Below are 16950 nucleotides of genomic sequence, written 5' to 3' on the forward strand. Positions count from 1 at the left end.
AGAGCAATAGCAGGATTTGGCAGTGAAGCAACTGAAGGATGCATAGAGGGAGCAAGCGATCTGTCTCTCAACCAGTAGCTCCAGCCAATCACATGCTCAGGGTGTCCTTGACATAAGCCTCAGTTCCCGAAGGCTGTAGTATTGACCTGCTGTTGTAACAGAGAAAAAACAGTGGTCTCCTCCAAAAATTGGCTCATCTAACCCAGTCAGCACCCTCAAGCTGAGCATCTGTCACTTTTGGAAGCTTTACACCTTTTAATTCTTTGTTAGCCATTTTGTGGCATGAAATGATTTTAGGAGGGTTTGGATGGGAAAGCCTGTAGGGAGAAAGGGAGCTCTAAATGGGTTTTATTTTGTATCCTATATCTAATAAATTTCATATTACCTACACACACACACACACACACACACACACACACACACACACACACACAAGAAGGCCAACAATGCTTGGTTCCAGTACTGGGCACCTGCAACACATTCTTATCTCTCACCACACATGGTGACCAGGCACAGTAGATAATAAGAGCATTCATGGAAGCCACTGGTACTCAGAAAAGGCTAGCAATTATTTAACTGTCAAACAGAAATGACTACAAACCATTTAATCCAAATGCATCCCTAACTCATCCCCCCTTCCAAAAAGGCCTATGCTATACCACCCAACACAAGAGGAAATTAGAATGCAAACTTAAAAAAATAAAATAAATCTTGCTGGTATATTCATATGGATCCCATTAATTGTATAGTTTAAGTTAAAAAAAAAAACCCTGACATTTTCATTATAAAATATACCATTCTCTATGTACACCATTCTCCAAAATGAACTTTGGATGGATGGTAGGCATAATGTGAAAAATCTCTATATATAAAAGCCCAGTGACCATTACAGTGGGGAGACAGGAACAACCAGAACAACCAGTCACTGTGACGTGTACTGACCACCAGGGGGCAGATGCTCAATGAAGGAGCTGCCCCTGGTGGTCAGGGCGCTCCCAAAGCGGGAACACTGCTCAGCCAGAAGCCAGGCTCACAGCTGGTGAGCACAGCGGCAGTGGTGGGAGCCTCTCCTGCCTCCACAGCAGCGCTACAGAGTGGCGAGCCAAGCGGTAAGGAGTGAGCAGGCGGATGGTAAGGAATGAGCAGGCGGGTGGTAAGGAGCGAGCAGGTGGGCGGTTAGGAACGAGGGGTCCGGATTGTGAGAGGGCCCAGGCCAGGCTGAGGGGACCCCCACCCCCGTGCATGAATTTCGTGCATTGGGCCCCTAGTATAACTATAAAAACTCATGGAAGAGTGAAGGTACTATATGCACAAGAATAGCCATAGCAATTCTGAAAAAGAATTTTAGTCAGTTTTCAAGTTTCAGTAAAATTTGAAATTTTTGACATGAATTTTATTGAATTTATAGATTAATTAAGGATGAATTAAATTGTGGAGACATCTAGCATCTTACTTTTTTGAAATCATCTAGCAATATTATAGACTTAAAGTAGCGGGATTGTCGATATTATAGCTAAAAAAAACAGGAAAGTACTTTTAGCTGTTCTGTTAAAGCCCACATTTATTCTGAGTTTTAGATTCCCAGATATTACTCTCATTCAGTCGCTCAATAAATGTTTGGTCCTATAATGTCCTTTACAGGTGTGAGCATGGATGCTATTTGCTGCTCATAGGTTATCTCTAGTGTGTCTAGAAACACCTTCTTTTTCTCCTATTTGTCTTGACTTAAACCTATCATAAGTATTTAAGGCTGGTTGAAAATCAGGCTCTGAATAAGCAAGGTTTTTACTATAACTTCAAGGAATTCAGAATAAAGTTCCTGCCCAGCTAGTGTGGCTCAGTGGATTGAGAGCAGTCCTGTGGATCAAGAGGTCCTGGGTTCGATTCCCAGTCAGGGCACATGCTTGGGTTGTGAGCTTGATCCCCAGTAGAGGGTGTGTAGGAGGCAGCCGGTCAATGATTCTCTCTCATCATTGATGTTTCTGTCTCTCTCTCCCTCTGTTCCTCTCTGAAATCAATAAAAATATATTTAAAAAAGAATAAAGTTCCTTTTATTCTGTCAATTTAAAAATGAGCTGTGCCACTTTATTCAATACTAGGGGCCTGGTGCACAAAATTCGTGCACTTGGGGGGGGGGTGTCCCTCAGCCAGGCCTGTGTTCTCTCACAGTCCGGGAGCCCTCAGGAGATGTCCGACTGATGGCTGAGGCCTGCTTCCCACGGAGAGCGGGCCTAAGCCGGCAGTCGGACATCCTTAGTACTGCTGTGGAGGTAGGAGAGGCTCCTACCACTGCCGCTGCGCTGGCCAGCTGTGAGCCTGGCTTCTGGCTGAGCGGTGCTCCCTTGTGGGAGCGCACTGACCACTAGGGGGCAGGTCCTGCGTTGAGCGTCTGCCCCCTGGTGGTCAGTGTGAGTCATAGCGACCGGTCGTTTTGCTGTTTGGTCATTTGCATATTAGCCCTTTATTATATAGGATTCTAGTAGAATATGATTTGGAAATATATCAACTTTTGAATAGCAAAAATTCAGTTAGTAAAATTTAATAAAAAAATAGTTGACATTTCTATAATTATTAGCAAAGATTTCTAGCCCGGCCAGTATGGCTCAGTGGTTGAGAGTCGACCTATGAACCAGGAGGTCACAGTTTGATTCCTGGTTGGGGCACATGCCTGGGTTGCAGGCTGGATACCTAGTGTGGGGAATGCGGAAGGCAGCCAATCAACGATTTTCTCTCATCATTGATGTTTCTATCTCTCCCTCTCCTTTCATCCTTGAAATCAATAAAAATATTAAAAAATATATTTCTATAGTACTACTTAGGTGCAAGATACTGTTCTATGTGCTTTATAAACATTAAATAATTGAATTATCATAATTCAGAAGATATTTTTAGGTATTAAAATATACCATGGCCTTTAGGATAAATACCTGTCTTTGGAGAAGTAGGACAAGAAGAATTTTAGATATCAAGAGTTTAGAAGATACAGAGGTTAGTATAAATATAAAGTAGCTCATTCTGAGGATTGGTTTACTATTCTCTTCTCTCCAAATGCATAAAAACATACCAAAACTAGCAAGTTATGAAATCCTGCTTGGTTTACTAGCTAAAACCTTACAATTTCTTTCAGTTTGTTCATAAATATTATTCTAGAGCCATTACTAAATTTATCACATTCAAAAAACATCAACAAAAAAGCCAAGTAAATCTTTAGTGGAAATCAAAATGATTTATAAATAGAAGGATTATACATATTAAAACATAGTTTAAAGATAGGTTGTAATAGCACTATAACAAAAACAGTTGATTTATAAATTTGTTTCATATTAAGATCTTTGGAATTAGACATACTTTCACATTATAGGAAAGATTTGTTCAACCTTATGTTTATTAAAATTCCTCTATGGGTCAAGTTTATAAAACTGATGTATATTCACAAGTATAACAATTTGAGTCATTGTAAAAGATTTTGACATTCTAAAGAATTAAAGGTAGGTTAATTATATGAAGACTTGCCCCCAATTTTTAGTTTGATGTATTGCTAAACCACAAATAAAACTGCAAGTGTACATTTAATAATTAAAAGATCCATTCAGCTTATTTTCAAAGTTTATTGGTATGTGAAAGATAATGGAAACTTTTTGTACTATCTTTTTTTTTAAAATTGTTTAAAGTATTACATGTTTCCTTTTCCCCTGATTGGCCCCCCACCCCCGGCCATTCCCACCCTGTACTATCTTAGCAACTTTTTGTCTGAGGTTATTTCCAAATAAAAAGCTTTATGAAAAGGTTAAGCACTGTTTACATATAGTCAAACCATTGACAATTCTGTGTTCAGTGATTACCTAACATTCATTAGTGATTTTCTTTTTAGCTAGGCCAGTGGTTGGCAAACCGCAGCTCACGAGCCACATGCGGCTCTTTGGCCCCTTGAGTGTGGCTCTTCCACAAAATACCACTTGCGGGCGCACACGTACAGTGCGATTCAAACTTCGTGGCCCATGCGCAGAAGTCGGTTTTTGGCCTGGGCAAGTCTATTTTGAAGACGTGGTGTTAGAAGAAGTGGGGGTACGTTCGCTGAGGTCGACCCCTCAGATTGAGGACGTTTTTATCAAAGGCTAGCTTAGGAGTACCCTAATTAAGTTAATAATAATGTACCTACCTATAGAGTTTAAGTTTAAAAAATTTGGCTCTCAAAAGAAATTTCAATCGTTGTACTGTTGATATTTGGCTCTGTTGACTAATGAGTTTGCCGACCACTAGCAAGGCTACTAAATATCCTTCACTAGTGATAAATGAAAGATTCTCTCTTCTCCTCCCTCCTACACATGAATCAGAACATAAAGATTAAAAAAAAAATGCCCAGCTGGCGTGGCTCAGTGGTTAAGCATCTACCTATAAACCAGGAGGTCACGGTTTGATTCTGGTCAGGGCATGTTCCTGGGTGTTGGACTCGATCCATAATAGGGGGCGGTGTAGGAGGCAGCCGATCAATGATTCTCTCTCATCACTGATGTTTCTATCTCTCTCTCCCTCTCTCTTCCTCTCTGAAATGAATAAAAATATTTTAAAAATAAAATAAAGAAACAATTTTAAAAAAGATTTTTAAAAAATGAATTGGGGGGTGTACAATGGTACAGCTACTTTGGAATTAACTTTGGCAGCTTCTCTTACAGTAAAACATTCATCTACTCTATCATTAGCAAGTCCGCTCCTAGGTATTTATCCAAGAGAAATAAAAACATATGCCCACAAAAAGAAGTGTATAAAAAATGTTCACAGCAGCTTTATTCATGATAGCTCCAAACTTGAAACAACCTAAATGTCCATCAACAGGTGAGTGAATACACAAACTGTGGTATATTCATACTCAGCAATAGTAAGGAATGAACTACTGATAACAAAACAAATGAATGAAACATAAAAGGCTGAGTGAAAGGCTAGACACAAAAGAGTACATACTGCCGGATTCCATTAGTCCAGGAAGATAGAAATCAGTGTTTGTTTCTTGAGGAATAGTGATTGAGATGGACAAAAAGGTATTAGGAAACTCTCTAGGGTGACTGAATTACTCTGTGTCTTGTTTTAACATATGAAAAAGTTATACATTACAAAAATAATGTTTACATGTATATTATATTTCAATTGAAATGAAAATCATACTTTATTAAAAATGTACTTTCTAAGAGAAAAATAGCAAGAACAAAATTGAAGAGTTTTAATATTTCTATTTTCAGGATGCTTACCTGTCTAAGAGCTGATTATGTTTTTCTAAAGCATCCTTTTCAGCCATCACTGCTCGGTCCTTTTCAGCCAAAGCATTATCCCTTGCTTCTCGGAGATTTCTAAAATTTAAACATACATTCAGTTATTCTAAATTCCTAAGTATCCATCTTTTAAAGATTCATAAATGAGCTTCTGTGGAGCTGGACAATCTGACAATCTTAAGGAGCCCCTAAAGGATGGCAAACCAAACTGTATATTATCTAAATTTTCCTGGTCTGGTTTATTTCCTGGTCTGGCAGCAGCAGTGTAGATGCAAACATGGTCTATCTTTAAATGTCATGTTATCTTTCTTCACAACTTTTCTCCACATGGGTTGAAGGTAGATTAGACAGTAACTTGTTTAATACCATAATGTAATGAGGCAGGTATAATTACTTATATGAGACAACTGAGGTTTTGAGATGTTAATAAATATTCTATAAAATATTTTAAGTAAAAGACATAATATAGAGGTCACAGAATCAAAATGGAAATGAAGTTTGGGATATGAGCAAGAGAACAACTGAAGTGATGATAGACCTTGGGATCTCATGGAACATAGGGGAGCTGATAGATTAGGCGAAAGCAGAAGGGACAAAGGACATGAAATACTGATGAGGTGACAAACAGATTAAAGTGAAAGTAGTTGTACAAGCAAGATGGAAGACTAGAGATTGTTGTTGGAGAATGGTGATTTGGAGATAGAATAGAACTTCCAGTGACAGAATTTTAGCTGTGACCACTGGAGTAGCTAAATGAAGTGGAGCTGAGATGAAGGTCAATATTCATGTAGGGCTCAAGGATGTCTGAGGTCAGAGCATCAATTTTCAACCAGAATTTTTGCTACAAGAATTTTTAAACATGTAATACCTGACTATACAGTCAGGGGCACTGCCCTCTTTTCCCTTAGATTGTCAAATAAAAAATGACAACAGCCACCCTGCTGGTGTGGCTCACTGATTGAGGATCGACCTATGAACCAGGAGGTCATGGTCCAATTGCTGGTTAAGGCACATGCCCAGGTTGCGTGGGGGGCATGCATGAGGCAGCCGATGTGATTCTCTCTCATCATTGATGCTTCTATTTCTCTCTCCCTCTCCCTTCCTCTCTGAAATCAATAAAAACATATATTTTTAAAAAAGGAAACAGCCAACACAACAATAGCTGTCTGGTATGAATGAATCAAAATTATACCTATTTTTTTTGGTCAGATTGGCAAAAAAATGTATTTTTTTAGATGCCACAGAATTTTAGTAATTAGTTTATGTGTACCATGAGATGGAAAAAGTTGAAAACCACTGGGCCAGAATATTAGATAAAACATCCACTGGTGTGCTCGCTTCGGAAGCACATATACTAAAACATCCACTGGCAGTATTGATGATAGTACTGTAATTGATATTGAAGTTGATAGAAAGATACATTTAGTGATAATTGAGGGAAATGTCCAAAAGTAGAAGGTTACGCCCTAACCGGTTTGGCTCAGTGGATAGCGCATTAGCCTGCTGAATAAACGGTCCCAGGTTCAATTCCGGTCAAGGGCATATACCTTGGTTGCGGGCACATCCCCAGGAAGGGGTGTGCAGGAGGCAGCTGATTGATGTTTTCTCTCTCATCGATGTTTCTAACTCCCTATCCCTCTCCCTTCCTCTCTGTAAAAAAATCAATAAAATATATTTAAAAAAAACCCAAAAAACAAAAGTAGAAGTTTACAACAGTGAGTAATTAGGAGATGATACAGTCAGACATGAGCCTTTAAACATCCAATCTTGCTTTTAGTTTTTATTACAGAATTTTGGATCAAAAATAAAAATACCAACAGTAACCTTCTTTCAGAGTCAATTTTTTTCAAAAATCTTGAAATAAAGATAGAGTGTAACATAAACGATTTTGTTCACTTAATCCTTAAAAATCCCTTATATTGTGTTTTCTAACCTATTTTATAGCTGAGTAACCTGAAATTTAGAGAGTTAAAGCACCTAGCCCCATCACACGGTCCAAGTGTTAAAGCCAAGATTTGAGCCTGGCTATGTCTTGCCATAAAGTGAGTATTTTTTTAAATTTAATTTTGTTTTATTTCTTAAAGTATTACAAAGAGTATTACCTATGTCTCCTTTATTCCCCCCCTTGACATTTCCACAGCCTCCCCTACCCCCCAGTGTCTTGTGTCCATTGGTTATTCTTATATGCATGCATACAAGTCCTTTGGTTGATCACTTACCCCACCCCCAACCCTCCCCAGGCTTCCCACTGTAGTTTGACAGTCTGTTCAATGCTGCTCTGCCTCTGTATCTATTTTTGTTCATCAGTTTATAATGGTCTTTATTATCCATAAATGAGTGAGATCATGTGGTATTTTTCTCGGCTTCCCAGGGGCCGGCGCAGCCTCTCAGGGGCCGTCTCAGCCTCACAGGGGCCGTCGCAACCTCACAGGGGCTGTCGCGGCCTCTCAGGGGCCGTTTCAGCCTCTCAGGGGCCGTCTCAGCCTCACAGGGGCTGTCGCAACCTCACAGGGGCTGTCGCAGCCTCTCAGGGGCCGTCTCAGCCTCACAGGGGCTGTCGCAACCTCACAGGGGCTGTCGCAACCTCTCAGGGGCCGTTTCAGCCTCTCAGGGGCCGTCTCAGCCTCACAGGGGCCGTCGCAACCTCACAGGGGCCGTCGCGGCCTCTCAAGGGCCGTCCCAGCCTCACAGGGGCCGTCTCAGCCTCATAGGGGCCGTCGCAACCTCATAGGGGCCGTCACAACCTCTCAGGGGCCGTCTCAGCCTCACAGGGGCCGTCTCAGCCTCACAGGGGCCGTCTCAGCCTCTCAGGGGCCGTCCCAGCCTCACAGGGGCTGTCTCAGCCTCAAAGGGGCCGTAGCAGCCTCACAGGGTTCGTCTCAACCTCGCCTCACAGGGGCCATCTCAGCCTCGCAGGGGCCATCGCAGCCTCGCAGGGAGCACCGCATCCCACGTTGGGGGTGAAGGTGTGAGTCAGAAGCTCCTCTCGCTGTCTCTCCTGCTGCTCCCTTGCATATCGCCGATGCTGGAAGTTTCTGAGAGCAGTCTGCAGGTGCTGGACATCATACTTTAACTGGTCAAGACGAAGTTTGGCATTGTTTTTTGTTGGGCGGCTCCTTGCTGGACAAAATATCCAGGCGTTCTTGGTGGCTGAATATCTGGTATACTTGCTTGGATTTTGTTTTCTACTAAGTGCCAAGACTGCTTGTCTGCTGTCTCCCAGCGTCCCATGTGAGACTGGATCTGGTGGACCTGCTTGTGCGTTTGCTGGTACAGCGGTTCCATGTCTCCGGCCCAGCCGGGTCCGGCTCCAGCTTCCTCCGAACCTGATTCTGCTTCTTGAGTGTGTCCCTTATGTATGCGAGGAGTTGAAATCTACAGTTTGTTGGGTTAGGCTGCAAGAGCGCAGGTGGTTCCTTTTGTGCCACTGGCACAGCTTGGGCGGGGATGTAAATTGAGTAGGGCGGGGTCTCCGGGAATCACCAGGGCAGAGTGAAGAGCAATGGCGTCTCCGCGACTCCTCGCCTCTCCGCGACTCCGCGTCCCGAGTGCCGGCGAGCAGCTCCACGAGAAAGCCACCCTCGCTCTCCGACCCGCTGCAAGGCCGTTCTGCCTCTCCCCGTAGGGTCTGGGACCTCAGAATCCCACCCCAAACAAGCTCAGTGGATTCGAGAGTTTATAGCCCCTTCTGATTGAAAAAAACCGTGCATCCAGTTGCAGCCCGCCTGGCGCGCGACTCCGTACCTCTGTTCTTGGCACCTCTGTACATCCTACTCAGTCTCAATGCTCTTCTTTCTTTCCTTCCAGTTGTAGAGCTTCCACTGGACCAGCTTCCCCATGGTTCTGAATGACAGCTGTTTGTCTTATAGTTGGTAGTTTCAATGTTGTTGTGGGAGGCAGCACGCACAGGTCTGTACCTTGCGCCGCCATCTTGGTTCTCAAGTGAGTATTTTTTTTACATCATATCACCCTATCTCCCACAAAGAACTGGCCGGATATTAAAATTTGGTTTTTATTATTCGTAGAGAATGTCAGTAGGGAGTCATGAAAACCCACACAATTTGAATAAATCTATCTAATAACGGTTAGAAATTCATAGTGGTCATATGTGCTGTGCCAGTACTCAATGTCATCTTTTGCATGGTGCAAAACATTCAATGAATTTAAAATTTAAAACATGTCAAACAACAGAGATTCATCAAACAAACAGTTTATGAGGCAGAAATAAAATAATTTAAAAGGAACTGGAGTACAGATAACTCTCATTAAAAAGAAAATAAGTATTTAAAGTAGTTATCATAAAATGGCATATCATTGGCTGATATCATCCGGATCGCAATGACCTTCAAACATATTCTATTATCTAACTGAAACACGAAAATGTACTTTTATAGACAGAATAAAATTCTCAAAGTGTATTAGACATTTATATATTTTTCATTCCTAGATGATCTATACATTTTAGTCAGTAAATCATCACAAATTGATTGTAATTTTCATTTTTCAAATAGTCTCATTATTCTATAAGTTATTTCAGTAGCAAAATTCCAGTAGATCACATTTACAGTACTGATTACTCATGAATGCTTAGCTGGTAGGTATAGAAGCTTCAGTCCCTAGCTATATTACCTTTCCTGCAATAATGGGCATTAAAAATAAAAGCAAGCCACAGGGAACGAAATAAAACCCAGACTAAACTAACAGTAGGGCTTACAAGAGGAGATACAGAGGGCCCTAGAGCCCTCACCATACCACAATCTATATCAACCAGCCACCTAGAACTTGTGCTATATAAAGGTATAAATAACATCCTATGGCAAAAAAAGAGGAGGAGATGATTATTTTTCATTGGAGGAAGAGAGGTAAGTGAATTAAGGGAAGACATGTAAATTGGAAACAGAAGGACAAATAAGTAAAGATAATTCAAAAAAAGAAAACTGAAATGAATGAAAGTGCTAAAAGCTGAAGCTTCTACCACTAAGTCCCCCTTAAATGATTGCAGGTAAGATCTCTGTGTAAACCCATTCTCCTACTAATCAGGCTCTGCACCTTCAATAGCCCTGCCCACAACCTGCATATACCAATAAGAAGTGACATAATTCCTTTTAACATATAGAGCTCAGGCTGTATAAGGCTCATGAAATAATTTGGTCTGGCCCTGCCAAAGCATTAGGGGTGAGTTAATTAAATGTCTGGCCAAACATAGCAGGCTAATTTTTTAATATATATTTTTATTGATTTCAGAGAGGAAGGGGGAGGCAGTGAGATAGAAACATCAATGATGAGAATCTGGCTCATGGATTGGCTGCCTCCTGCACACCCGCCACTGGAGATCGAGCCACAACTCGGGCATGTGCCCTGACTGGGAATCAAACTGAGACCTCCTGGTTCATATGTTGATGTTCAAACACTGAACCACAACAACTGGGAAAACAGGCTAATTTTTAAGTTGATAATTTTGTATGATCCTAGAATGATGTTATAAATAAACAAATGGCCCTTGGTAGAAAAAAGGTTCCCCACCTCTGATACTGAGATACTTTCTTTAATATTATCAATTGACTTTAATGTTTCAAATCATGCCTGAGAGAGGTAAGCTGAACTACTTTTCTACTGATAATAATCCTATATAATAAAGAGGTAATATGCAAATTGACCATCACTCCAACACACAAGATGGCTCCACAAGATGGCTGGAAGGGGAGGAAGTTGGGAGGGACCAGGCCTGCAGGGGAGGGCAGTTAGGGGTGACCAGGCCAGCAGGGAGGGTAGTTAGGGGGTGATCAGGCTGGCAGGCAGAATGGTTAGGGGCAATCAGGCAGGTGAGCGGTTGGGAGCCAGCAGTCCTGGATTGTGAGGGATGTCCGACTGTCCGTTTAGGCCTGATCCCACCAGGATCAGGCCTAAACGGACAGTCGGACATCCCTCGAGGGGTCCCAGATTGGAGAGGGTGCAGGCTGGGCTAAGGGAAATCCTCCCCCCATGCACGAATTTCGTGCACCGGGTCTCTAGTAGTAATAATAAACATACAGTGCTTACCATGTTCTAGGAGCTATTCTAGGTACTTTACATATAATAACTCTTTGTAATAATACACTGAGTGGCTGGATTATTATGATCGGCCAGATTATTATGACCACCCCATCAGTACAATGAAGTGAATTAGTTATGCAAATAACAATAATAATAAAACCTTGAGAGTATTTGCTTAGGAATTTTTCAATATTCAGTATTTTGGAAGTGTCGATGAAGTACTGATGGGGTGGTCATAATAATCTGGCCACTCAGTGTATATTATATGTTATGATAATGTTATAATTTAAACTTCACAACAACCCCACAAAGTGTAGGTTGTGTCATTACCTCCATTTTACAAAGGAAAAGACTGAAATACAGAGCAGTTAAGTACGTATTTGCCTCTGGTCCACACAGAAGTAAGCTATGGAACCCAAATGTGAACCCAAACTGTCTGGTTCTAGAGTTATGCTCTTCATCATACTAACATTTCCTTTGTTTCACAGAAGTTTTCTCCTTGGGAAATTCTGCCATTATGAGATTTATATGCTATGATCATCTCATAGCACAGATAGATGTTAAATGATGGACTGTATTCTGGCCATAGATAAAACCATAACTGCTATATAACTAATAAGTTATCTATTTTTAAATGTAAAATGAATTAGCAAATATAACAAAATACAGTTAAAGAATATCAAGAATTCAAATGTTTTTCAAAAGACAAAGTTGAAAAATTGATAGAAACTATCTGTGTCATGTATGAGCTATAGAAGCTAAAGTTTGAAAGGTCCAAACTAAACGTATATATTATATGTAATCAAAGTAATTATATAATCAATATATATAATCTATGTATGTAATCAAATGTATATATACATATATAATTAAGTATAATTATAATAATGAAGAAAGATGTTGGGAGTTGGTCAATTGGTTAACATTATATCAAATGTTTTAAAATACAAAAATTCAAATATTTCAGCCTTAAAAATGCCTTTAGAAAGATACCATTTAGTTCTAAAACTGTTTTTCATGATTCTTTCATGTTGTTTCCTAAAAACTCCACCTGCCATACACATACTTATCTCTCCCACCCATCCTATATTTGTGTGTGGGAGGTGGACTGTGAGGAGAGATGACAGAAAAGGGAAAGGAAAACTTATCAATCTTATGTAAAATGCAAAAGAAAGGCGAATATGCTAGTATTATAACTAGTGTCCAAATAATTTATTTTTCAATTTGAAGCATTTTTTAGAGTAAAAGAGGGTGCTCTTAATAATAATGCCAAAGAAACAGGCATAAACCAGAACTTTCTTGGATAAACAACTGAGAGATAGCGTCACTCAAATTATAACATTCAAACAAGAATGTTATAATTATTTCTCTAAAAGAGGATTTTAATATTGCAATAAAATCTATGTGTTTCATATGTAATCTAGTATATTTATGCAGAGATGACTTCATACATCTAAGTTTATCCAGAAGTATGTTAAAACCAGAGCCCGAAAACCTCAGTATGACACATACACCAGACTTCTGTACAGGATGGAATGCATTTTCTTTCCTACTAGAGAATAAATTTCAAGGTGCCAATATGCCAAATCTAAATTTACACTGAAAAAATGGTAAGAAAAGTGTCAGAAGACTGAAAAAAACTTTAGGAACCACTGAAATTCTAACAGGAACAAATCAGAGTTTGGCAATGCCAAGAAAGAGTATGTCTTAGCTTGAATAAATAATCACAAATGCCTCAGAATTTGAAATTTACCAAGAATAATAGTGAAAAAAACATGGTTGTCAGAAGAACTCAGCCAGCACAACTAAGTTACCCATTCTTCTCCTGCCTTCATGTACAGGTAAAATATTTTTGGTTAATAAAAATGAGGTTTTTCCAGTTGGAACAAAAAAGAATTGAAACAGGCTGCTTATATGAGATTATTTATAGGAAAGACATTTTAATTAGTCACTTCTACCTTCAGATTTTTCTTCCTGAATGAAATATGAAACTGCTCATTTCCATATCTGATGCTTTTGTTTTTAAGATGACATACACTAGAGAGGTTATAAGTGAGCTGGTCAGACGGATGGCAGAGCAGGGCTGGATGGACAGAAGTTTGCTTATGGACATATTAAATTTAAGATACTTATTAGATACACACGTGGAAATAAGATAAAGGGGCTGCAAAAGATGCCAAGGAGATATGTGTTTTCAGGAGTAGGAAGCGATCAACTGTATTAAATATTGCTGATAGGTCAAGTAAGATGAGAACTGAGAACCTGACAATTAGATTTTTGGCAACATGAAGGTCTCTGGGTGCTTATAAGAACAGCTTTGTTGGAGAGGTATGGGAGTGGCAGTGGGGCAAAAGCTTGATAGAAAATTTTTAAAAATGGGGAGTGGTAGTAAAGAGTGAATATATAAAACTTTTTGCAGGAATTTGGCTACAAAGAGGAGCAAAGAAATGGGGCAGTGACTGGAGGTAAAAATGGAAATAAAAAAAGGCTTTTTAACGATGAAGAAATAACATGTTTGTACATAGTTGAAATTATAAGGTAGAAAGGGGAAAACTGCCCATATAGAAGACAAAGGAGAGGACTGCTGGAGTTGTGTCCTTGAGCAGGAGAGAGGGGACGGCTCTAGTTACAAGTAGAGAGTCTGGGCCTTAGAAGAGCATGGTCAGAGAGCTAAGTCCTATCAAAAAATTATACCATTTTATACAAAAATAAAGGCCTTTTCACTAATTTTCAAAATTTTATAAATACTTTTATAAAGTTCTGATGATCCACACTCAGCCCTCAAGTGAAAAGGATAGTTTGTAAACTCTCTTAAGAGACCTTTCTCAGGAATTCTAAATAATTACCACCAAAATTAATTACAGTTTTGATAAGAAATTTTTTGTCAGTTTTCATAGCCTTGACTAGTAAAATGGGAGACTGCATTGCATTGTAGAATGAGATGTATATAGTTTAGCCAAGTAAAAAGTCTGTAATCATAGGCAAATCACACTTTTTCAGTTTCCTCATTTATAAAATGGGGATGCTAATACCTACAACCTCATAAAGTGTCCCATTTAATCCTTTCTACATGTATGTTAAATATTGAGTACAACACGATGCACAATAGATATTCATTGGGTACTAAATAGTAGTTATTGCTAGTATGCTATCTAAATATGAAAACCTAAAAAAATGTAAAGGTATTTATTTAGAGAATAATAATTAGGGCAATGCCTCCCAAGATTTCTTATTGTATAAAAAGAAAATGATATTTGTAAGAGTTCTACCTGGGAAAAACAGGGAAGGCTGCTGGTACTCTGAGAACTTAGGGGAGTAATGTCTAGGGCATAGTGGAGAAAAGTTTCCAGTAATAAACTATGTAATGTTAGACAAGTACTTTTGGACTTGGTCATAGCTGCCAAACTGTAAAAGATCAGAAATTAATTGTTATCTTCCTTTCTAAATCTTGTCTGTAGCCTTGAGTTAATGGCCATGCCTGATCATCCATGTCTCAGAGATTAGAGAAGTGGGAGTTGTTCCTGATGTATACTTCCTGTCAATCTCTAGGTCTTCCCAATTCTACCACCTTTTCTTTAAATTCAGCTCTTCTCTTTTCTATTTCTCATCTTCACTTAATCTATCCAATTGTCTTCTAACCTTGCCTCATTCCCTTTTCATCTATAATCTACCCCACATTAAAACCACAATTAAAAAAATATCTATAACACCTCCCCAAATCCCCAACTGACAATAGGGCCTTTAAAAAATCAAATCCTTGCCCAGACAGCGTGGCTCAGTGGTTGAGCTTCAACCTATGAACCAAGAGGTCACGGTTCAATTCCCAGTCAGGGCACATGCCCAGGTTGTAGGCTCAATCCCCAATGTGGGGTGTGCAGGAGGCAGTCAATCAATGATTCTCTCTCATCAGTGATGTTTGTATCTCTCTCTTCCTCTCTGAAATCAATAAAAATAAAAATATATTAAAATATGACCCTTTCCTACTTTACCAGCCCCCCTCCCCCGACTACTCTCTATGAACTATACAATACAGTTAATTCCAAGTTCTTACATAACCTGCACTCAACTTGCTTCATATCTGGAACACCCTATAAATCTTGAAATAATAAAATATTATTAATTAAGGAGTAAACATATGTGGTAATCACTTATAAAATAATACAGTTAACAATAAAAGACAGCCAACAAAGTTTGATTTACAATTATTTGACAACTTAAGATATTGAAAGAGTTATACTTTCAGAACAGTTTAACTGAAAAGACAAAGTACAATATTCTTAAGTTTTCCATTAAAAATTATAAAGGTATCTGGTAAGACATGAATGAAAGAAGTTTGTGTAAGCACTAATGAGAACATATATTTTTTAAATGATGAATGGAGCCTCTATACACTAGAGTTCCAATTCACCTATTGTAATTACTTATACTCAACTAACCTTTGTAAATAAACTGAGATTTATGAATCAAAGGTGTTTAATATCACTCCCAGATTCTACACAAATTTCATGCTTATACCACTAAAGTTTCTTTTGAGTACAATGATAAATTGTGATCAAGATGGTTTTTATTGAAATGGTGGAAAATAAAAATCACTAAAGCAATACCAATTATACTTAAAAGCATATTTTCTATCTCCTTTTCCTTACTGCTTCTCCCCCTTACAAATAATCGTAGAGCAATGTGAATTTCCATATTCTGTGCAGCATCAAGAACATAATGAATACCTCTAACAAATTCATCATTACCCTTTTTACAGCATCGCTATGAGAATAGTTCTGTGTTTACAACAATGAGACTATCTTAGGTAAAGGTAGTTTTGCTTTCTGGAAAAACTTAAATAATCAGCTGAATTTATCTCCCCTTACTTTATTATCTCACAATATTCATTAGGAACAGATAGTTAGATATTTTACGCAGAATTTAAGATTTAAAAAATGGCATGCAGACCCTCTATGTCTATGCTGTTGTCATTAAAAATGATTTAAATGCTGTGGAGAGCAATACTTAAGAATAAATATATATTTTATAATAGTACCTTCTAATGATGATAACTAGTTCCAAAATGCTATAAGTTGGCCTTTATAATGCTCATTTTAGTTGAATTGTCAACATAATAATAAAAGAATTTTTAAGTATTGCACATAGGCAAAAAGTATCAAAACAACTACCATTTATATATAGCTTTATAATGTAAAATGTACTTTTCACATCTCATTTAGACCTTATAGGTCACCCTGTGAAATAATATTATTAGCTCATCTATATCTATAATAATAAAAGCGTAATATGCTAATTAGACTGGATGTCCTTCCAGACAAAGCTGTGGGAGGGGGGGATGGAGGGGTAGGGAGGGCTAAGGCAGAGGTGGCTGTGGCAGTAGCAGGGGCTGAGCCCCTTGCATGAATTTTGTGCATTTGGCCTCTAACCCTAGCTAATAAAAGAGTAATATGCAAATTAACCATCACTCTGCGACAAAGATGGTGGCGCCTATAGTGGCCGGGGCGGGACGCTGGCAGCATTGCCCCAGCAATGCAAGCCCAGCATCTGCACCCCGGCCATGCGGCAGGAGGGGAGGTGCCTTGGGCCGGAGGCCAGGGCAAGGGACGCTGGTGTCGTTGCAGGTGGGGCTGAGGCCCCCCCCCACCCGTGCACG

The 16950-nt window shown here is 39.3% G+C and overlaps 1 protein-coding gene across 4 annotated transcripts in view; it reads right to left on the reverse strand.

Moving 5' to 3' along the window:
* The window catches only part of PIBF1 (progesterone immunomodulatory binding factor 1), a 220522-nt gene that overhangs the window by 143240 nt on the left and 60332 nt on the right, over window positions 1-16950 (reverse strand). For 3 of the 4 annotated variants that reach the window (XM_070408951.1, XM_070408952.1, XM_070408954.1), the window contains exon 10: window positions 5244-5342. The exons of the other annotated variant lie outside the window; for it this stretch is intronic. In XM_070408951.1, the coding sequence (XP_070265052.1) occupies window positions 5244-5342 (99 nt within the window). The remainder of the gene's footprint in view (window positions 1-5243; window positions 5343-16950) is intronic. 4 annotated transcript variants of the gene reach the window in all.

The sequence above is a fragment of the Myotis yumanensis genome, unplaced genomic scaffold, assembly GCF_028538775.1.
Source record: "Myotis yumanensis isolate MYYU_CA2020_CCGP unplaced genomic scaffold, mMyoYum1.0.hap1 SCAF_3, whole genome shotgun sequence".
Taxonomy (NCBI): domain Eukaryota; kingdom Metazoa; phylum Chordata; class Mammalia; order Chiroptera; family Vespertilionidae; genus Myotis; species Myotis yumanensis.